Here is a 24583-nt window from a genome sequence, read left to right on the forward strand (position 1 = left end):
CAAAGGTCAGGAAAAGAAACAAGATATGTTTTTATGAAACAGTCACTGCTGATGAAACAAGAGCCACAGTATTCTGATACATGTATTATTCTAGTGTATTTTAAGGAGAATGGATGCTATATTCATCATGACCAATGGTGTAGTTCAAAAGAATTGGCAACATAATGATTAATATTTTTATTTTGCTGAATTAAATAAGAAATACGTGCTGATAGACTGTATAGTCATGATTAAATTTTGCCAAGCATTCCTTGAACTGCTGTATCTATCAAAATGATATAGCAGAAGTGGGCTTGTTTCCAAGCATCACTTTGTAACAATACTGTATTTTTAACATGTCAATTACCTCAGTGTCACAGCTGTATCTTCAGTACAGTTATGAACAATAATATATAGTTTGAGTTATAAAACAAAAACACATCCTCTTGTTCATTTGTCAATGCAATGGTTGATGAAACTGCACTAATAATAAAGATAAATATCCCCATCAATAAGACTGTTCATCATGAAAGAAGAATTTAAAATCTATTACTAAAACAATTATTATATTATCTCAAAGTACCTGTTGTAAAAAAGGCTATCCAGTTGAATACATTATTTGATGAAAAACTAAAAGATGTTCTTATTGAGTCAGATCCTTGATTCACCTAATGCATTATTTTCAACACTGACAGAAATCTCCAGGCTTCCAGAAGAGTTTTTCTAGTTATTTTTGGTAATATCAGAAATTGAATTTAGAATCTTCTGATACAAAATATTACTGTTTGATGCAGATGGAGTTCCTAGATTAGAGATAATAACCAGTGTTTTCTGCATGAGAATATAAAAGAGAGAGGAAGGGTGGAAAGCAAGGAATGGAGGATGCATTGGGGAAAGGACTGTCTGTGTCTAACAAAAGGTTTTTATAAAAGAATAATAGTGAATTGTTGCTAGGAAGTTATAATAAGGGTGTGATAAGTTTAGCTTCATATTGTGACTAAATCTTTTGCTTCCAATCCACAAATAGCTTTTTTATTATAAGAATATCAATGGACTACATGAAAGAAACCTAGCAACAATTCCATTCTCATCTGTGAAATTACAAGAACTTTCTATTGCCTTCAGATAAGGAGATTGGCATTTCCACATGTAAATTCCATTTTGTGTAATTCTCTCTCCCCATTATTCTTTATTTTAAAACCTTGTGACACACACACAGAGGATTCATTGGTTTTCGAGCCTGGAAAGTTTTGCAATTGTGCAAAATAAAAAAATTATTAAACAAATAAAATTATGAGGTTTATTTATTTAATATTGGGCTGTGAGGGAAATATTTTTTACAATATAATATATTGATCTTATAGTTACATTTAATTATTTTCCATCTATGGAAATTCTGTGTATGAGGGCTGAATGTGAAGTAATATCTCCCATATTATAAATCATCAACAGATGGCAGTACTGACATGCTAGAAGCTCTGACATGTTCCTTAGCATCTTTTCTTTTATTTCAGTTAGTGAACAATTGCTGTAAGAAAAAGTTGTGTTGCTGTTGTTTCTGAAATGGAAGCTTGCAATAAGTACTCATTGGTATGGTTTATGTAACCTACCATGATTGATTTTTGATTGCCGAAAGAGTCTCACCATTTGAAATTCACTGCCGAATGCAAATTGTTTATAGTATTGATTATGTTGTTGTAAGTGTATTACTGGGCCAGAAGAAGATGATGAATTGGAAAGAGCTTGTTTAGGTGATCCAGGACAACATGGTTGACTCGTGACACAACTGACAAGTTTCATGTGAAAAAGGTTGAACTGATTAAGGTCCATTGGTGGATCTTTCAAAAGAAAATTGTTGTCAAGCTTAGCATTTCACAGAAATGTTCTACTAATGTTGGAAGTTTTGTGCAAGGTGAGTTCCTCACATAGCAGAAATGAAAGCTTCAATAGTTGAAATTTTCAGCAATTGTCGTGCTATGAAAATGAAAGTGAGGAATATCTTCATAGCGTCATGATAGCTGATTAAATATGGCCTTGTGATTTTAGCCCAAAAACAAAGTTGTCAGTTCATGGAGTATCATCACAATGAGGGAGAATTGCAAATCCAATAATAAACCCTAGTTTAAATCATGATAGCAGTAGCACTTAGATTTATATACCACTTCACAGTGCTTTACAGCCCTGTCTAAGCAGTTTACAAAGTCAATCTGGGTCCTCATTTTACCGACCTCGGAAGGATGGAAGGATGAGTCAACCTTGAGCCATTCAGAATCAAGCTCCTGGAGTGAGCAATGAGTTAGTCTGCAATATTGTATTCTAAAGCTGCACCACCACAGCTCAAAAATAAACTATATTCCCAATTTTAAACATCAGACTGTGTTCTTTCAGCTGGTTTGTTTGCTTGCATGGACCTGCATAAGCAAACAAGAAGCTCCCATTATGACTGTATGTAATAGTCAGGATTTTAAACTCATGTATAAACATAGCTGGAGAACTGATTTTGTCCAGGTGCTAGACTTCTGTAGTTTTGGTCATGTTTTTTGTTTTGTTGGGGAATGGGACTCTCTGTGTTGAGGGAGATGGTTTCCTAGGAACATCTTTGAGAGTCCCACTTGTAAGTTTCTGGTTAAGAAGTTCCTGGATGAAAAGTTACATCTTAGGAGTTCCGGGACCTTTTTTGGATGGAACCTTGTAGGGTAGGCAAGGCGGGTTGTATGACGTGTGTGAGTTCCAGCACCTTTTTTTTTTTTTTTTTTTTACAAAAAAAGCACTGGATGTAATAATCTCCCTTCTTGGATGGATTGTTTGGATTTGTTCTACTAGGTCTAATGATTTTATTAATAAAAATCTATTTTGGTTCTGTTTAGGGGCGGTTGCACTTCTTGGTACCATGCACCATATAGTGGCATCCTTATACTAAAAACCAGGCTTTAACACCAAAAAACTATACTTTCATACTATGAAAGGAATAGAAATCAAATGGAAAAAGACATAATATAGTGCTCAATCTGGTGGAGAAAACAAATCTTCCCAATAATTTGTTTGGATTAATTAGTATTTCACTGAAAAAGCCTCAAAGGTGATTCTTGTTTGTTAATTTCAACTTCTGTTTCCCACTGAACTAAATCAGAGCTTTTGCTGGGTATTTCTGAAACCACAGCAAGCAAATCCATTAATGTTGTTTTCTTTATTATGCTTATCGTTTCAAATGAACATGAACTTTGTCTCATTGAATTTTTCTCTTTTCACATCCTGAACATATTCAGTGCACTATAGTCAGCTTCCTATCTATCTGTTGGCAGAACTAAAATTTAAAAGATGCATTTCTTGAACCATTTTAGAAGCAAAAATAAAAATGATGTTTAGATAAAGTGAGACTTTATCTGCCACTGTTTTTCCCCTAAAAGTTTAAATTAGATTTGCTCTAATAATAAAAATTAATTAACTTGCTCAATTTTTCAGCAACAAAACTCATGAAACAACAAAGTTCACAATTTAGCAACAAAGCTCATGAACAAGGTTTTTCAGCAGCAAAATTTTTATTATGTTCGTTTAAACTCCATTTCAAAGTAGTTATATAATTATATAACTAAAAATCAAAAACAGCAGCAGTACATTCAGGCCAAGTGCATCTGAGATTCCCTGTATCTAAGAATGTCTGCCTTAGTTCAGTGCAACATTTGCTTTGCAGCTGTCTTCTGCAGTACCCTTTTCAAACTTGGAAACTGTCCTATCTGTAAACAAATCACTAGCCTACAAGGACAGATTATCTATCTAGGGTCTGTAATCTCTGCTCTTCAGGCAGAAATTAGGTGTCCAGTTCAGCTCCTCTACACTAGTAAGCCTCCGTGCTATCAGCCCCCTCTACCACAAAGATCCTGCAGCAGAAGGACAATGTGGACAACTGTGGGATCTGGCAGGGTGAGAGCTATGAACCATAAATGCAAAGCTTTCGCTGTGTCCCTGCACAACAGTTACAATGCCCTTGCTGACCTTAATAGGGACAGTAAGGAGACAGGTAAAGGTATTTGTGAAGATAACTTAAATAAGCAGGGATTGTGGTCCGAGATGAAAAACCAGATTTCGACAGGGAGAAGTGTGAATCGGGTATTACACATCAGTCATGCAAGAACAGAAAGGCATCCAAAAAGAGATGGTAGGTGATTCAGTTATAAGGGATGTAAATTTAGGAAAGGACACAGAGGCTTTGAAAGAGGTCAGGTGTCTTCCAGGTACTACTGCAGTAGGGACAAGAAGCATATTTCTAAAATAATCAAGCATAGCAGCAAGGACTTTGATGTGGAGGCTATTGTACATTTTGGCACTAACGATCTGCCCCCAAAAGATGTACTCTCTGTGCAGAACGATTTCCAGAGCTTGGGGAAGGAACTTAGCAGAATAGACTGTAGGCTTACTTTCTCAGAGATTTTACCAGTGTACAAGGAGCAAAATGGAAAAGGCCAGCGCATAGCACAATTCAATATGTGGCTAAAGGAGTGGTGTAAAGGGGAAGGCTTTGGATTATTAGTCATGAGGTCTGTAGCTGGTCCAATGAAAAGATGTACAAAAGAGATGGTTTGCATCCATCAAAGAAAGGGACTGAGTTACTTGGCTATAAATTCACAGATTTTCTGGAGGAAAATTTAAACTAAACAGCAAGGACAGTGAGTTAATTGATACAGAACAACCCTGTCCCCGGCAATCTAAAAATTATAGGGAAATCAGTGCATGTAAGAATACCAACCTTGCTGTCAAGCAAAATCAAGCCTCTAATAGTGAGTGCCATACAAAGTGCACTAACCCGTTAGGTGATAAGAGAATAGGGGAACTCAGGCACCACACAGGTTATGTAGGAAGTAAACACAGGGCCGGTCATAAAGGACTCAAATGTCTATATACCAACGCACAGAATATGAACAGCAAACAGGGTGAATTAGAAATTCAGGTTAATGAGGGCAGATACGATATTATTGTCATTATGAAAACATGATGGGATGAAACCCACACATGGAACACAAAGCTAGAGGGATTTAAATTATTTAAAAGAAACAGACCAAATAAAAGAGGAGGTGGATTTGCTTTCTATATAAGAAATAATTACATCTCTACAGAAATAGAGCACAACAATGATAAAAACTGTCTTGAATGCATTTGGGTCAATATAAAAGGGGGAAAAAATGACATTGCCATAGGTGTATACTACAGGCCACCCAGCAAACAGAGGAAATAGATGAACTTTTTGCTAGTCAGCTAAATAAAGTATGTAGGAAGCACATCACAATAGTAATGGGGGACTTTAACTACCCTGACATCCACTGGGAGACAAACTCTGCACCAAGTGGAAGATCAAACAGATTCCTGATAAACCTAGCAGACAACTTTGTCTCCCAAAAAGTAGAGAAGGGAAGTAGGGGATTAGCCATGTTGGATCTAATTTTCCCTAACAGAGATGAAATGATAGAAGGCGTTGAAGCCATAGGAACCCTGGGAGGAAGTGATCATGCAATTTTGGAATTCAAAATTATGGAAGCACAAGCAATAGAACACAGTCAAACTAGAGTCTTGGACTTTAAGAGAGCTAATTTCAATAAACTTAGAGAGGGTTTGGGAAGGATTCCATGGATGAGAATGCTCCAGGGGAAAACAACTCAAGAAGCTTGGGAAATTTTGAAAAATGAGATAATAAAAGCCCAGTCTACCACAATACCAACAAAGAGGAAAAATAACAGCTCTCAAAATAAACCAGCATGGCTGCATAAAGAACTCTCTAACAAATTGAAAGATAAAAACGACAAGTATAGAAAGTGGAAAGAGGGGCACATAACTAAGTCAGAATATCAGCAAATAGCTCGAGCCTCCAAAGATGAAGTGAGGAAAGCCAAGGCTCAAAATGAACTAAGGCTTGTGACCAAAGTCAAAGATAACAAAAAAAGCTTCTTTCAACATGTAAAAAACAAGAAAAAAATGAAGGAAATGATTGGTCCATTAGTGGTTGAAAGTGGCAAGAAGATGACAAGCAACAGGGAGAAAGCAGAACTATTTAACTCGTTTTTTGCATCTGTCTTTATACAAAGGGAAAAAACAGACCAACCTATTGAAAATAGTGCCATAAAAAACAGAATAGAAACTCAAGTTAAGATAGGCAAGAAAATGGTAAGTGAGCACATGTCCAGCCTAGACGAGTTTAAATCACCAGGACCAGATGGATTATACCCCAAGGTTCTCAAGGAACTGGCAGATATGATCTCAGAACCACTGAACTATATTTTTCAAAGATCCTCAAGCACGGGAACTACCAGAGGATAGGAAAAGAGCTGATGTAGTTACCATCTACAAAAAAGGAAAAAAATGGACCTAGGAAATTACAACCCTATCAGCCTGACCTCAATACCTGGAAAGATCCTGGAAAAGATAATCAAACAACAAATCAACGAACACCTAGAGGCAAACAAAGTCATTACTAAAAGTCAACATGGGTTTGTCAAAAATACATCATGCCAGACAAATCTTATTGCATTCTTTGACCAAGTGACAAAATTAGTGGATCAGAGGAATGCTGTGGACATAATTCACTTGGACTTCAGTAAGGCATTTGATAAAGTAGATCACAACCTACTACTTGATAAGATAGAAAAATGTGGGGTAGAAAGCACCACCACCAGATGGATCTGTAACTGGCTGACTGGCCATACTCAGCATGTGGTCCTCAATGGAACTGCATCTACATGGAGGGAAGTGTGTAGTGGGGTGCCCCAGGGCTCTGTTCTGGGCCCAGTGCTCTTCAATATCTATATCAACGATTTGGACGTGGGGATAGATGGGGAACTCATCAAATTTTCAGACGACACCAAGCTGGCAGGAATAGCCAACACTCCAGAAGACAGGCTTAAGATACAGAAGGATCTGGACAGACTTGAACACTGGGCACTATCTAACAAAATGAAATTCAATGGTGAAAAAAGCAAGGTTCTACATTTAGGCAAGAAAAACCAATTTCACAGGTATAGTATAGGGGGTATCTTGCTCAATAGTAGTAATTGTGAGAGGGACCTCAGAGTCCTAGTGGACAATCAGCTAAATATGAGCCAGCAGTGTGCTGCAGCTGCAAAAAGGCCAACACAGTGCTAGGCTGCATTAACAGAGGGACAGAATCAAGATCACGTGAAGTGTTAATACCACTTTACAATGCCTTGGTAAGGCCACACTTGGAATACTGCATCCAGTTTTGGTCACCACGATGTAAAAAAGATGTTGAGACTCTAGAAAGAGTGCAGAGAAGAGCAACAAAGATGATTAAGGGACTGGAGGCTAAACATATAAGGAACGGCTGCTGGAATTGGGTATGTCTAGTTTAATGAAGAGAAGGACGAGGGGGGACATGATAGCAGTGTTCCAATATATCAGGGGCTGCCATAAAGAAGAGGGAGTCAAGCTATTTTCCAAAGTGCCTGACGGCAGGACAAGAAGTAACGGGTGGAAACTAAGCAAGGAGAGAAGCAACCTAGAACTAAGGAGAAATTTCGTGACAGTTAGAATAATTAACCAGTGGAACAACCTGCCTCCAGAAGCGGTGAATGCTCCAACACTGGAGGTTTTTAAGAAGAGACTGGACAGCCATTTGTCCGAAATGGTATAGGGTTACCTGCCCGAGCAGGGGGTTGGACTAGATGACCTCCAAAAAGTCCCTTCCAACATTATTATTATTATTATTATTATTATTATTATTATTATTATTATTATTATTATTAAACAATAGTGATATTAAGCACCTTATAACTATTACAATTTTAAGAATATAATTCCTATAAAAGCAAGGACTAACCTCTATAATGTCAAGATCAGAGGAAACAATTTTCTTCTCTATTCTGTGTTGGTCAGACCACGTATAGAATACCCCATCCAGTTTTGGACTTCTGAGGAAGCAGTGAAGATGGCTCTGCTTTCAGCAGAGCAGAACAAGGAGCTGGTGAATGGATCAGCACCTCAAAATTCCTCTCTGGATATTGTGAGGATCTGGATCTCCCACAAGTGAGCCATACAGAGGTTTTCCACAAAGAAGACCATAACACAATGATCTCTGGTGGATGTTAGAATTCTCAGAGCCAAGAAAAGTCAACTTTGCCCAATCCATGATTTGGAGTCTTCAGACGGATGCTGGGTTTGCCCATTTCTTTTCTTAATCACTTCTGAAAATTGCATGTTAATTGCTTTTTGGATTTTAAAAATCTTCAAAGTGACAAGTTTTATTACACAGGATTACTTTCCTTCAGTTCTTAGTGAAAGAAGTTTCATGTAAGTAAGCTGAAGCAAAAGGGTAGCCTTAACACTGATTTTGAAAACTTATATATAGACTAAGGGGCCAGATGAATTGAAAATATGATTTTGAAATTAATTAAAAAATTAAAATTAAAAAATCCTTCCTGTTGCTTGTTTAAAATCCCATTAAAATATATGTTTTTTTTTAATCTAAGTGTAAGAAATCTTCCTGTGGAAAATGTGGATTAGAGAAAACCTGATAAGAGGAGACTTTGAAAGCTGAATAATAGAGGCAACGAGCAAGAACTATAGAGACCCACTAATGCGGAATGGAGAAAATATTTTAACTTTGGAAGAATTCAAGGATATTTGGAAACAAATACACTTAAAATTTCTCTTAAGATTATCTGCTACCATAAAAAGTGGATTTAAAAGAGGAGCTTAGAAGAGGATACAATTGAGAGGCAAGCTGTTTTGGATGTGGATTTAAAAATGTCAAGTTACAAGAACGAAATGGAGAAAGATGCTACACTGCATTTACAAATCAACTGATTTCTTAATAACTAAAAGAGATACTTGGACAACTTTCTTATCTTGAACTTACAAAATACACATCTAAATTAATGATGGAGTTTCTGAGCAGAATCAAAGAGAAAATGAAAACAAGTAAAATTTTGGGACACTATTTAAAGAGACTATAGATTTCCTTCTACATTTCTAAACACAAAAGAATGGCATTTAAAGTTATCATTTTGTGCAGTTCAGAAGTTCTTCTGGAGGTTAAAGACCAAAAACATAACAGATATTGTAAAATCTCTTGAAATGATCGAACTTGTTCCAGCCAACCAAACCAGCCCAGTATAAATTTGAAGTTGATCAAAAAGAAAATAAACAGCAGAATAATTTAAAATTACAAATGGGTGAGCCAAAATAACCTACATGGAACGAAAACAACTTGTTAAAATTGCTCGAATCAGTAGTTAAAGATTGTTCCTCGACTTCATTCCATCACATGTTCTTGGCTGTGCCATGTGTGCTCTATATCAAATGGAAAGAATTTGCAGGTAGATATTTCCCAGTGGCTTTCTGATAATTTTTTGCTGAAAATCCCTTCCCCTACTGAAGTCTATGCCCCAATAGCTAAACAGAAATGCTTTGGAGTGGCATTTAACACCTAGATAAACAGATGCGGAGTAATATTTAAATTTTATTCTGCATTTTGCACACACTGAGATTTTCATGGCTGTCACTTTTCCATGATCTGAGATATGTTAAAATTTGCAAAGGTAGCATTCCATCCATCATTTTCAACACTTGCTTATTCTGTGTTTTTTTTAACATGTCCAGTACAAATCATTCTCGCAATCCAAAGCTGCAGTCCCTTTCTTGACTGATATTTTAGTAAATATTTCTCCATACAGTTGGAGACATTGTTTTGCATTGCTCTGCTCATGCTCCATCTGGTTATAAGTATGTACAGCCTCTATTCTTTTATGTAAACTGATATTAGTGTCATTTATTTTATGGTTGAACTGTTAAGACCTGTCAACTGACATTTATTTTGAAGGAAAGTATTTTAGAATTACAAGTTCCCTGAAGATGATATAGTGCAGAAATTATGAGTGATTCAAGGAGATTGAGATGATACAGTAGTTTGCAGTGAGGGGGAAAAAATAGTGTAAGCACAAATCCAAACAATGCCAGTGAAGAAGAAAAATATGGAGGGCAGCTGTGGAAGCCAATATAGATGCAGAAAAATACTTCCTTAATATGTGAGGGCAAGAAACAGATGTCTTTAGGCAGAAGCTAGATAGCCATTAGTCTACAATGCTTTCATTTGAATTTTTGTATTGAGCTGTGTATTAGACTTTGCTGAAATGGCCTCATGTAATTCTACAATTCTTCTTTTCTATTATTATTCCTCACAAGTAAATTTAGCATGAAATAAAATGGATGCAAAAGTAAATCTATTTCATATGTGCTCTGTGAAACTTCTTTGGGAAAATATTAGCAATATTTCTCCAGTTAAGTGCCACCTGCACTCAATATCTTGTTTTTGTTTCTGAATCCAACTAGAAACGGATTATAATGGTAATTGATACCAGAATATAGGGACATATAATATGATATAGGAGCCTTCATTCAGAGAGCTGATTTATTTGAGCTGGCCACAAAGACTACTGATTATAAAATTGGAAACAGGGGTGTCTCTGGAGGTGTCAAATCAGAATGGCAGCCATGACTGTGCAAAGTCTATTGGACTTACTCAGTAACTAGGAAACATCAGGAAACATGACAAACTAAATCTACTTTATTGTAAAGCTACATTAACAGAACCTTGCAAATCTAAAAGTACAATTCTCCAGCTTGAGACATTAGGGTCCCGTCTGAGCCTCTTGGCCCATCCACTACCCAGCTGCAGGCTATGCTCTCTCTTATTTGACTGTTTCCTAAGGCATCATCTCTTACTTCTTCTCCCAAGGTCTTTCCCATATACCATTACAAAGTAATGCATCACATGTAAACAGAAAGATATAAGCCCAATATTTAGAACTGCTTGAATGCAGAAAATGATGAAAAGCTTCATATAGTATACAGAATGATGATATTCGTGGGCCTTTTGGATCTCTTTCCCCTATTGCTCTCTTTTAATATGCAGTATAGATACAGGAGTTACAGGGAGTCCTTGACTTATAATCACAATTGGGACCAAAACTTTGGTTACTAAGCAATGCAGTCATTAAAACAAGTCATAACATGACTGGACCTGATTTTACAACCATTTTTACCACTATCATTAATTGAATCACACAGTTATTAAGTCAATCATATCATTAAGCAAATCCAGCTTTCCCCATTAAGTTTACAAGTCAGTTGCCAAGCTCTCAAATTTCGATCTTGTGACCATAGAGGTGATGCAACAAGTGTAATTTTGTGAATGGGCCATAAACCCCTTGTTTCAGAACCATTGTAACTCTGAACTTTTGTTAAATGAATGTTTGTATGTCAAGGACTATCTTTAAGCATGGATACAAGTGTGATTGCCTTGCAGAATCTCGACGCTAACAGCAGGCATACTTAGCCCTTAGGAAAAGATTTAGATGAGTATGATCCATGACAGGTTGCTTTGATTTGCATGTACTTTGTATCAATTTGGCTTTCTGTATTTTTACAACTTTTCCAACCTGATGCTCTTCAAATATATTAGAGCCAACAGCTCCCAGAATTTCCAATACCAAAACTGGGAGATATCAGTTTGGAGAATATATATAGCATATAGAAAAGGATTGCTTTATGGATTTAAAATTACAGTTTAACTTGTGCAAGCAGATCTCTCAGCTGAAACTGCAGGGGGAAAGGAACTAATTGAAGGTATACATATTGCTATACCCAAGAAAGGCTTTTATTCAGGGAAAGAAACCCTTGGTGATAGCATAAAAGAAACTTATTCACTTTAATGCATCCTTCTTGTTGGCTTAAAGCTGAAATACAGTTACTTGAAAATTAATTTACCTCTCATGAATGACTGGCTGGATTATCTTTGTGGCATAAAATGTAATGATATGTCAACCCTGAGCTCAGAATGCCTTGTGCCTGCTATTTAAAAAAGTTGTTCCTGAGCACTTAATGTTGTGTTAAATGATGATGTGTCCTTTGCAAATGTATTATTAGTGTCAAGCTGTTCCATCTCTCAAGATTGAGAAATGGCCAATGATTTGAGCTACCATTAAACCTTAATAAAAAAAAGAAAGAAAGAAAAGGGCTGTGTGCTGGGAAGGAGGTTCATGCACACTTGAAGTACTTACGCTCTGACTATGTTCAATGCATATCAAAATGTTTCAGTTAGCAATCGACTCCAAAAACATCTTTAATCACAGCAATTGAAACTGTATTAAAGCAAATCTCTCTTCCTCTTTTATAAAGGAAAAATCTCCACATATCTATGGGTGTTAATAGTAAGATCCAATAAAAAGGGCACTGTGATATTGCTGATGAAGTTATAGTTTGATAGGTTTGCTATTAATTTAAATGCTAGTGTAGCTGGAGTCTTTTTATTTGAAGTGTGAAGTTTCATATTACTAACACAATTAGCTTTGTGAATATATTAACATCCCATCTCCATAGGTTTCCCAAGAATGCTTTGTAATAGTGCCTAGCCCTATGGCATTAGCCAGAGGAAAACAGGAACCTGATACCATAATGAGTCAATGCTTTCTCTATCAGAATCTTGAGAAAACTTCCAAAAATATGATTTATGTATCATCTCTTCTTGGACAACTCATTTTATTTTAATGTAAAGGTATTCATGTCAGTATAAATAAATGTGAAAATAGATTATCATTAACATGTCGATTAACTGCAAAATAGCTTAATGTTTCTTATATGAAGGTCAGTTGAAGTTGTCCATATCTAGGACAGTCCCATATATTTAGCACAAACATCAAATGTGGAATTTCCTTGCATGCAAATATGTTTATCAACTTCATGGTATTGAGATTGCCATAGGATGGGATAGAAACCTATCTTGATGCCTACATAATTTTCTGCCCTATTATGATTTAATTTCATACAGAGGCCTTCTTCCTTTCCCCTTTTTTTCTTTTTGAAAAATAGAAAGTTGTGATGCAAAGCACTCATCTCTAATATCATCCTTGTTTCTAAAAATTCCTCCAGCTTTTACTAAGCGTTCTTATTAAATAACAATCACAACTGTAACCCAATGGTTTATATTCACTTGTTCTGGAAACAAATTTATTTGTTCTGGAAACAAATAAAAAAAAAAAAACAGTTGTTCAGTTAGCCCCAACTTTAGTTGTCTTCTCATAGTGGCTGAGAGTTGATAGAAGATATTGGTTTGGGTTATATGTTTTTGTATTTTTGATTTTTATTATTATGCAATATTACACTGTTAAATGTTATGAGCCACTGAGAATCTATTCATGATTGTGGCAGGACACAAAATTAATAAATGCATAAATAGGAAGTGATATGGAGAGTATAAGGGGATATGATAGCAACTATGGATGGATTGTTTTCTGGTAAATTGCTGTTAAGGCATCAATGATGTTTAGTATAATATCTCTTTTGTAAATGATAAGCCTCGTCTCACTCACTAAACCAAATAGAAAAGAAGAATTTATTTGAAGCTGATAGCCTGGCAGTGATGATACAAACTACCCCAAGCCCACTAAATATATTTTAAATATTTTTCTTTTTAAAAATATATATCAAATATTAAGGGCATATACTATATATTGGGAATGCAGGATATATTTTCTACAGTAATGATAAATTCAGAAATGTGTCTTTTTAGATTACCTCCTTCTCTGTAAATTTGCCTTGTGTACTGTGAATACTTTTAACGATGCCATATCCAATAAATAAAATAATTAGGTAAAATTATACTAGGAAAAGAGCTCATAATAAATTCAGACAGCAAGGATGTGGTGCATCATGGATAAAACTGTGCTTGCTTTCAACTTTGATGTGTTTCATGAAAGAGACATTGAAAATAAAACCAGAAAAAAATCACTATTTTAGCAAAGAGATCTGCAAATTAAACCACACTTAAAAGGGAAGTGCACACTGAATAAATTAGTAAGTAGGAATTGGTGTTGTAGGTATCAAATTATCCCTAACATTTAGAGACAAAGAAGTAACAGCTGACCTCCCATTGCTGGAAACACAAAAGCTGACTGAGCATTGGTGCTATGTTATCTTCTATTTCAGCACCATATGTGTGCTTATTTTGTTTTCTGGAGTGGCAGGATTAAATTCATTTAATAAAAGGTTAAAAAAAAGATAAAATGAGTTACCTCATAGGATAAGATACATAGAAAACTTAAAGGATTGTAACAGGACTGCTTAATGTAGAAAAATCATGAATGTATTTTTAAAGTCCTTAATAAAAATTAAGTATTAGACAATGTAAACTGCACTGGGTAGAAAACTATGTATTTTTTATTATTGTGATACAAGCACAAAAATATTCGGGACAGCAGTTTCTTGGCAGATATAAATTGGAGAGAAAGTGCTGAAAGGAATTTTAAATCTGTAATGTTGATTTCTTTTACTGTATGTCAGTTTTTGGCATGCAGTAAATAACTCATTTTCAGATACTTTGCCTGTGTAATTAAATTTAGATTGTACATTTCTTATTTCAAATATTTTGACTCTTCCTTGTTTGTAATTCAATTGTGACATAATTGGTGTGGTCTGAATAAATGGGCAATAAATTTATGGACTTTTGTTTCGGAGATGAGCAATGAATAGAACTTGGTAATCATCCCAGGAGGAATTATCTGGAACATGCATGGGAAAGTTAAAGAACTGAAATTAGTTTTGTTTTTGAATGAAAGACAATTAGATATTTACAGGCACCCATAAAAGACAATGAATTGAGGAACAAGTTAGAAGCAAGTCCATTTGCAGGTGAAAAGAAATGTTTTTGAATTTGAACCAGCTGTATTTTCTATGCAAGAGAGTGAGTGTTTGCCTGGTAGCATAATGTGCTTCCACATATCATATACTTTATGATACTCAAGAAATAGGAATGCATTCATTTTTATAGTTGCAAATACAAGCAAGGAGCAGCTTTGGCTGAGGATAATAATGAGGATGAGTATCAAAAAGACTGGGCTGGACCAAGAGCAGGAGCTCAAGTGTAAACCAAGGAAGTCCTGAAGTTTACATTTTCATTAAACAGTCACCAGCTGTTAATTGGCTAGTTATGCTTGGATTGCAGTAAACACAAAGCACAAAGTGGAAGACCTGGTAGGACATAAAGGTGAAAAAGCATCCTGATAAAGTAATTTTAGGTAATTATTTAAGGTCAGTCATAAGCCAACTAAAATTCTAGGATATTTCAAGAATAGACTGATGTAGGGAATCTGCCTAAAATGTAGAACAAGTTTAGTCCCTACAAAGAGAGACCACAATGTGAATAATCATAGCAGGCTAATAAGTGCAAATTTGAGAGTGATTCCAGTCAGTGATGGCAGTATTTGCCTTTAATCATATTCCTTAACTGTGTTTGGGAGTGGAAACATATGCAATAATATAGAGCTGGGGGACCAGACGGAGTATGCTTAGTATGCATTTATTTATTATATTGATTTATATAGCTGACCATCTCGCCAGTTGCAACTCTGGGCAGTGATCAGCAGATTAAAAACGAACAAAGCATTTGAAAGCCCATTTTGAATTAATACTTGAATCAAAATGCATTTATCACTCAAAACGTGCAATTCTTCAAATTTTGTTGTACGTATTTGTTACATGTCTATATAGACAAAATTGCAAATATTTATGTAAATTAATTTAACAAAAATGAATGAGAAAAAATGAATAATCAGAAAATCTTGTCATTGTCACCATCTTAACTTTTTGATCCCTCTTCTGGATGTTCACACTTAAAAGAGTTGAAGCTGACTCAGTATCATATGCAGCTAAACAGATCCTGTTCTTCTACTTCTACTTGATTTGGCAGTTTGTGGCTTTGATAGTTCTGCAGTCTAGCCAGCGCACACTGGAGAGATGTGGGAATGGAAAATTCAGGGGAACTATTGATTGAAGCGTGGTTTGAGAGATGAAGTTATCTGTTATTGTTCTAGACCAGTGGTTCTCAACCTTCCTAATGCCGTGACCCTTTAATACAGTTCCTCATGTTGTGGGGACCCCCAACCATAAAATTATTTTCATTACTACTTCATAACTATAATTTTGCTACTGTTATGAATCGTAATGTAAATATCTAATATGCAGGGTGTATTTTCATTGTTACAAATTGAACATAATTAAAGCATAGTGATTAATCACAAAAAAATATAGCAATGCTTGCTGGAGAAGCTTACTCTTCCTTGCTCAAAAATGTTGGGAGGGAGGGAAGGGGAAGGAAGGAAGGAAAATTGAAGGGGAAAGGAAGGAGATGAAGAAGGAAGGAGATTGAAGGGGAAGGAAGGAAGGAGAGAGATTGAAGGGGAAGGGATGGAGATGGAAGGAAGGAAGATTGAAGGGGAAAGGAAGGAGATGGAGAAGGAAGGAGATTGAGGGGGAAAGGAAGAAGGAAGGAAGCAAGGAGAGATTGAAGGGGAAGGGAAGGAGATGGAAGGAAGGAAGGAAGGAAGGAAAGAAGGAAGGAAGGAAGGAAGGAAGGATTGATCGTTGGAGACTCATGTTTTTCCAGATGGTGATGAACTGCAACTCCCAGCATTCCCCACTCTTGCCCTCTCCCAGCCGCCCCCGGACCTGCCCACCCCTCCAGCCTTCTGAGCGCCATCACAGCAGCGGGGTCATGGGAGCCCCTTTCCACGCCGCATAGCCCTTCACTGCCACAACTCTTCCCCGACTCTTCGTACGCAAGAGGGGCATGGCCGGAGTGCCAGCTCCTGCTCAGAAAGCACCGCTTCTCCCCTCTCGGCCCGGCCAGCTGGCCTCTGACACACTTGCGGGCATTGCCGCTGCCTGGCCGCTTCTAAGGCCCGGAGCCTGATGAGCCGGGAAAGAGCCAGTCCTGCCCACCAGTCCCAGGGCCGCGCCGGGCGCCAGAGGGCCAAGGCAGCCTCCGATGGCAAGGGAGACGGGCTGGGTGGCGCGGGGAGGCTCCAGTGCAGCACGGAGGGCAGCCAGGGGTGGAGCGCAGCCGGACAACCAGGAGGCGTGGGGACTGGCTTGGCGCCGCAGCTCAGCTCAGCCCAGCCAGCAGCAGCAGCGCGTTGCCAGAGCAGGGTGGAAAGAGAGGGGCGGTGGTGGCAAATCATGAAAGCAGCGTCCACACATTCAGGGTGCAAACATGGACGGTTTGGCTCCCCCACCCTTTATTTACTGATCTGCCACAAGCTCGTGCAAACAAGCCCCGAGGAGTTCTGAACAAGCAGTCATTTAAAAAAAAAAGCTTTAAGCAATGAGGCAGAAAGGGGAACTCGGTCATGGCTTTTTTTTTGCCTTTCTTGGCGACTGGGAAGGCAGCAGCCAGAGACGCCGCTGCACAAAGGGAGGCGAAGAGAGGGGCGAGGGGGAAAACCTCACTCAACTTTCGCCCTTATCAGACCCGGTTCCCTTCTGGTAGACCCCCACCCACCCCCTTCACCTCCTGCTACAGATTGACGCTACCCTTCGGGAGTATTTCACCAGGCTTTTTTTTTTTTACCTTGGCCCTGCGGTTCTCCCAGATGGAAGCCAGGCAAGAGGACCTGAAAGATGCAGGAGGTTCATAGCCGGAGCGACATGGCAGTAGCTGCTCTGCAATGGGTAGCACAGCCCCACCGTGGTGCTGAGGCAGCTGCTTTCCTGTCTGCCCGAGCTGGCTGGCGGAGCTAGCCTTGAGCAGAAATTCTCACTAGTGTCTCGGTTCCTAAGACCATTGGAAATATGTGTTTTCCAATAGTCTTAGGCAACCCCTGTGAAAGCGTTGTCCGACCCGCAAAAGGGTTGTGACCCACAGGTTGAGAACCGCTGTTCTAGACAGACATAATAGCATGTGGTTTAGTAGTTATACACTGGTAATCCCTAACTTATGATTGGTTACTTAGCCACCATTCAAAGTTCCGATGGATCTATTTGGCGAGGTACTTACAACCCAGATTAGAAGTTCTGATGGTAACTCCTCACTTGCAGTCACATGACAGCACTTTGGGAACTCATCAACCAGGCCATATTTATGGCCATTTGCAGTGGCTCACAATCACATGAGCATGATTTATGACAATTTTGCCAGTTTTTGACAAAACTGATCCATAAGCAACTAAGGATTTGCTTAATGACTTTGGCATTAACTTAACGAACACTGCAAAAAAGTTTTAAAATCATATCAACCCAAGATCATAAATGACCATCATTAATTAGAGCATGATGGGTAGGCTCTCCATTATGGTTGCAACTCAAGGACTATCTATATATTTAACTACTATCACTTCCATTTATCTGATTAGCCAAGGTGAATGAAATGATCACAGATTTAGTTGGATACCTCTGGAGATCATCAAGTGAGAAACACTGATCTAGCAAATATATTGTTTGAAGAACTTTCAAAAGAGTTTGAATTGGTGGTATAAGCTGAATATTTCAGTTTGCAATCTTTTGAATTCATCTGGTAGTTTTACCATACAGATGGCTATCTTGGTTTTTTTTTAAATGAATGGGTCAATTATTTAAAGGAAGTTACTATTTTTCTTTTATCTTTCATTATCTCTTTTGTAAAATTTTACACACAGTTGATTCAAACTTATATTCTCTCCTATGTATTCTCTTCTGATTTTAATACTTAGAAAGGAGAGTGAGAAAATGAATCATAGATGCTTTGTTTTTGAGATTTACCAGCTGTAGATTCTTTGTAAAGGTGGTTTACAGTAAAGGTGGTTTTCAGTTCTTAATAACTACGTTTGCAGTAAATGTAGATTCAGGTTGTTAACACTGACTTTAAATTCAGTCTGCATATATTGCCAATTATAAATTGATTCACAGTCAGATTTAGGAAATAATAGAGAACATAAAATTTATTTCAGTAGAATACCTGAAACCACTTACTGATATGTTGCCCTGATTAATGGGCTCTTTCGGATACTTGGACATAGTTATGCAGCACATCAATAACCTTTTCTTGAAAGCAACTGATTCTTCTTAATGATACCGATTAAACTCTTGTATTACTTCTCAGATGGATCTGATGTGCATCCAATGCACGTAATTGTCCTTTAACCTTGTGCTTCAGCCCAAACTATTTTTATCTGCATTTAAATTTATTGCTGCAGAAATGATTCCTATATATCATTGCTTTGCACTGCATAATTGCTTCGAAGATGAATGATTTATTGGAAGAAGAAGGTACCTTGTTTTATATCTTTCTACTTAATGGAAAAAGAAGGTCTATTGCTGTAAGGCTGATTCAAATAGCCCTCCTAATAATGTCTTTAAGGGTTTTTCATGAAAAAGAAAAATAATTCTTGATGATTATAGATAGACATGCAGATCAGGATGATGATAAACCAGGTGGTAGTTATTTATTTTTTTAATTTATTATAATGTTTATATGTTGCCCTTCAAACTAAACATTTATTTCAAGAAGGCTTAAAAACTTGTATCTAAAAATGTGAACTAAAAATGGCTGGATAAAATACATATTAAAATAATAACTTAAACTAAGTATTTAAACTATTAGCTTCTTGACAACAAAATTAAAGTTCATTAAAAAGCAGGTCCCCCTCAAATGTTGCTATGCTACATCATTCTCATGGGGACAGTCTTCCTGGGAGGGATGAGCAATGAATTTCTGGAGTAATGGCCAAGAACTCCCCAGACTGATTCAAGGTGTGAAAGTTATCCCAGTTGATCAAATAAAGCAAGTAGGCATCTATACTGAGAAACAGGTAAAGAAAGAGGTTGAAAATGGATGATCTTTAGTGATAATAGGAAAACCACATAGGTAGGCAAGGTAAGCTGGCTGACAATATGCTGCTGCATGATGGGCCCAATGTCATCATTGGCTGGCATTACTGAGGAGCAGCTGAGGAACTTGTGGTATTTATAACACAGCTAGAGAAAAGCTTTTGGAGTATCTAGTTGCTGATGATGCTATGCGGGAAAAGAACATCAGAAGCTGCAGAGACAGAATTACTGTGGGGATGTGGAATGTAAGAAGCATGAACACGGGAAGGCTCAGACAGTGAAAGATAAAATGAATCAGCTATCCATTGGCATATTGGGCATTAATGAATTGAAATGGACTGCAATTGGAAACTTTCATTCAGAAAATCATACTGTTTACTACTTGGGACACAAAGAAGAAGGAAGCTTTTATAGGAAAGATATAACAAGAACAATACTTAGCTGGGGTCAATGGTGAAATAATATCAATTATACCTGATGGACTACCCTTTCATAAGATAATTACCGTGTTCAAGTTTATGTTTCAATCACTGAAGCATAAGAGGCTGACAGGTTTTATGGTTAAGTTCAGTATGACATTGAAAGAACATACAAGCTTGTTGTCCTTATTGCAGTTATGGTGCTGATATGCAAACTGATAAACATATTGTGCAAGATTGCCTGCAATGTGTGTTCTCCAGTTCCCTAAAAGATCTGCACAAAGCAACACCAGGATAGCTGAATTGGACATCCAGTTATGAGGCCACGCTGTACCCCTGTAGAAGTTTTGTATATACTTACGTGGATTGTGTATATATGTTTACTTAACTTTTGACATGCTGTCATCATACACTAAATAAGTAATAAACTAGTTGTCCTTGTTGTGTCTGGAGACTGGAATGCCAGTTGGAAATAATAAAGAGAAAAGATAATTGGAGTCTATGGCTTTGGAATAAATGCCAGTTTCTGCAAATCCAATAATTTTTTCATTGATGGAGATCCAAAGGAACTGTGGAATTAAATCAAGAAAATTGTTAAGGATGACTACTAAAAGACTCTAACCAAAGTATACCAGAAAATCTGGAGAACAACCAACTGTGAACAGATTAGAACAGGTTAACTTATATATCTATATCAAAGAAAGGAGACATAACAGATTGAAAACTATCAGACGATATCCTTCATTTTGTATGCTAGCAAAATAATGCTTAGGAACACCCAAAATAAATTATAGCCCTAGGTAAAAAGGGAGATACTAGAAGTTCAAGCTGTTTTTAAAAAGAGGCTGAGGAGAAAGGAACTAGCAATCAAGAAAAACACCGCAGACTAGCATTTGATAGGGTAGATTTGCAGAAATGGCATTTAAATTTGTGGAGTAGGACACAATTTTTTATAAAGTAAGAATTCTGAAGAGTAGATTCATGGGGAAATCTTTTTTTTTAAGTGACAAATGGCTCTATGCAGCATCAAAACATATTATGAAATAGATTTTTCAGATACCTTTTACTGATCTCCCATTTCTTGCCCCAAATGGCAATAGTTTCATAAAAACTTGGGTCTAACAAATACTTGGCATGGTACTTATTTTCAATATATTTGCCTATGATTGTAGTCTAAACAACAACCTTATAAAGTATAGCTTTCAGCTAATCTGACTCTGCCAAGGCAGAGAAGCAAACTGCTATAATGCAGTTGACATTATTTCAAAGTTGTCAAAACCTATCATTACTAAGGAGGAATGCATCTTATTTTAAGGACTGAATATGGGAATAGGGATAATCATCTTTTATACACAATACAGTTATTTCCAAAGAGTAGACTTTTTCATGGCAAACAGAGAAAGTATGCTATTCTCTGGATGGATGATTGGTTCAGGAATTCTGGGAGTTGAAGTCCACAAGTCATAAAATTATCATAGTTGCTCTCCCCTATTGTGGAGTTATATTACTCCCGCCCAAGATTTGTTTGACTCCCATCCTAATGACAATTTGGTTGTTTCCATGGGTCTTGGAAAGGAGTGATTGTGGTCTATCCATGGTTTTGAGGGTTTTTTACTGGTAGTGTAGATACTTCCAGTCTGCTGTAATTTTTTCTATATATTTTGTTTTTGTTTTTTAATTGCAGGTGACCCAAAGTTATTAAGGAATTAGGTGGCCTCAAAATGTAATTTAATGAATTAACCTCACTGCATGGAAATATTATATACATTTTGACTATTGTGTGAATTTTTTCATTAAATAATTGTTCTGTTCTGTGTGCATATATTGGATTTGGCATGACAGTGTGGTATGTTATGGCAGTAGTATTTTAGAATAATCATTTGTACATGACCATCCCAAGCACAAAATAATAAATTGTTCATATCATTTAACCATGTAACCCCCTTTTAAGCAAACGTCTCAGTGTCATTTAGCTACCAATTCCATACTAGTTCTCTGTGGCTATTAAACATAGCAACTCCCTCTTCTTCTGGGTATGCCACAGTCATTAAACAATTGTCTCTCATTTCTCTGGAGGGCATTCAATAATACATTTTTCCCCTTTGTCAACAGGAAAACAAGATTATAAGAAAACCAAACCTATGTTAAAAGCAGCAAGATTGAAAGCAGAGGCCAAAAAAACTGCACCAGGCATAAAGGTATGGCTAGTATATATTTACATCATCGTCTAATAAATATTGAGGTTTTTAACCAAAAAAAAAAACTGTTGGATGAATGTTATTCTTTAGAGATTATTTATGACATTGATATTTTGGTTGAAAATTAGTTTATGGCACTGCTAATTGAACTGAATGATAAAATCTAATGGATGGGATGGGATGGGATGGGATGGGATGGGATAGAATAGAATAGAATAGAATAGAATAGAATAGAATAGAATAGAATAGAATAGAATAGAACAGACCTTGAAGGTCTTCTAGTCCAGCCCCCTGCTCAAGCAGGAGAACCATCTCAGACAAGTGACTGTCCAGTCTCTTCTTAAAAACCACCAGTGATGGAGCGCCCACAATTTCTGAAGGCAAGCTGTTCCACTGGTTAATTGTCCTCACTGTTAGGAAGTTTCTCCTTATTTCCAGGTTTCTTCTCTGTTTGATCAGTTTCCAACCAACCATTTCTTGTCCTGCCCTCTGGTGCTTTGGAGAATAATTTGACCCGCTCTTCTTTGTGGCACCCTCTAAAATACTGGAATACTGCTATCATGTCACTCCAATTTCTTCCTTTCTTTAGATTAGCCAAACCCAAGTCCTACAGCCGTTCTTCATATGTTTTAGTCTCCAGGCCTTTGATCATATTGCTTGGGACAATATTTATTTGATCTACTAAGCTACTTTAAAACAAGGATGCTTATCAATTTTGTGATGTTGATCCCAAAATATGTTTCAGAATCTGGTTTTCCCATTGACTTTGCTTGTCAGAAGGTTGCAAAGGTGTTCACATGAACCCAAAAAACTGCAACCATCAAAAATGTGAGTCAGTTGTCAAACATCCGAATGTAAATCATCTGACCATGAGGATGCTGCAATGGTCATAAGTATGAAAAATGGACATAAGTCACATTTTTCAGTACCATTGTAACTTCAAACAGTCACTAAGCGAATTATTGTAAATTGAGGACTACCTGTAAATATGGTATTAAAATCCTAAAATCAGTTTGCTAGTTTAGGAGAGCTTTGCATTCAACCCCAACAAATGTTCACAGAGCAAGTATTGCACAGGCTCTTGTTAGCTATGTGGTGACTAATATAAAGATGGTATGCAGGTCCAATAAGCCATTTATACCTACCGGTATATTTCATTACATTGGAAAGAACAACCTGTAGGTAGTATGGAAACAGACAAATAAAGGATGAGAACAATTTCATAAAGAAAGGAAATGCCAGCTATTACTAGGTTGGATGATCTGTTATTGTTCAAAATGGAACTCTGATGTCATTGCATTTCAGAAAATACTCAATAAAACATTATTTCAACATTTACTTTGTTTACTGCAGTGATTGGATTGTCATTAGGAATGTAGGTATAAGAGATGACCAGGCTAAGCCCAAAGGAGGGGTCAAATAGGTAATTAGTCATGAGTCTTTTTGTGTTCACAAAAGATCTAAGTCCAGCCTATTGTGAATTCCTTATCTACCACCAAACTGCTTTGACTATTAGCAGTTCAGATTCTTGTAGACAGCTTAAGCTTACAATAAATCTTTATACCCATTTGAACTGCCTGGATCTCCTGCTTTCCCTGGAGCTTGAAGTAGGTTTGCAAAAGTTTGCAAAAGTTTTGGTTTTTTCCCCCTAAGAGTAGGGCCCTTAACTTTTCTAAATCAACCCCAGTGTGGTACTTTTGATTTCATCTCTAGCATGTTAATTAGTTTACTCTGGTATATTTTGATTGCCTGCCATTTTCATGTAGGCTTGAAAATAAAAAAGTTTCATTTAGTCATTGCCATTTAATACTTTGTTAATTTCCCCAAAGAGTGATTTTTATCTGTGTTGATAATGTCAATGTAGCAACTTGTGAGCAATAAATATCCACTATTTTTTATTCTTCCTGAAGAAGGATGACTGTTTGATTGCTGTATTTATATGCTTTTTGATACATATTACAAGCTATTCGTGTGTTGATAGTTTCAGTATTAAAATGCTACTTTCATGGGTATTGTTTTTAGCTATTTAACAAAAATCATACCTGCATCCAAACCATGGCCATCATTCATAATTTCTCCAATTTTAGAAATGAACAGGACCTCAGTTTCATGCCATGTCTCATAAAATACTTTGTTAAACACCTAATCTGCTTTAACATAATGACTTTATCCACATATTGAATTAAACCCAAGTGTAGTTTGTTTATTTTTTGCATAATATGTTGGTTAAACCCAGATTGTTGTAATTTATTTCGAAAGCTGTGGTTGAGTAACTATGGCTTAATGTGATATGGGAGATCAGCCAATAGATTTTCTTAAACTTCTAAGAATGCTTAACATTATCCAGTG

General features: G+C 36.8%; 1 protein-coding gene across 4 annotated transcripts in view; it reads left to right on the forward strand.

Moving 5' to 3' along the window:
* Window positions 1–24583, forward strand: part of TRIQK (triple QxxK/R motif containing) — a 53937-nt gene that overhangs the window by 24384 nt on the left and 4970 nt on the right. For all 4 annotated transcript variants that reach the window (XM_039328521.1, XM_039328519.1, XM_039328520.1 and 1 more), the window contains one exon: window positions 22149–22234. In XM_039328521.1, the coding sequence (XP_039184455.1) occupies window positions 22149–22234 (86 nt within the window). The remainder of the gene's footprint in view (window positions 1–22148; window positions 22235–24583) is intronic.

Source organism: Crotalus tigris, unplaced genomic scaffold, assembly GCF_016545835.1.
Source record: "Crotalus tigris isolate CLP2741 ecotype Arizona unplaced genomic scaffold, ASM1654583v1 scf7180000024380.494782, whole genome shotgun sequence".
NCBI lineage: Eukaryota > Metazoa > Chordata > Lepidosauria > Squamata > Viperidae > Crotalus > Crotalus tigris.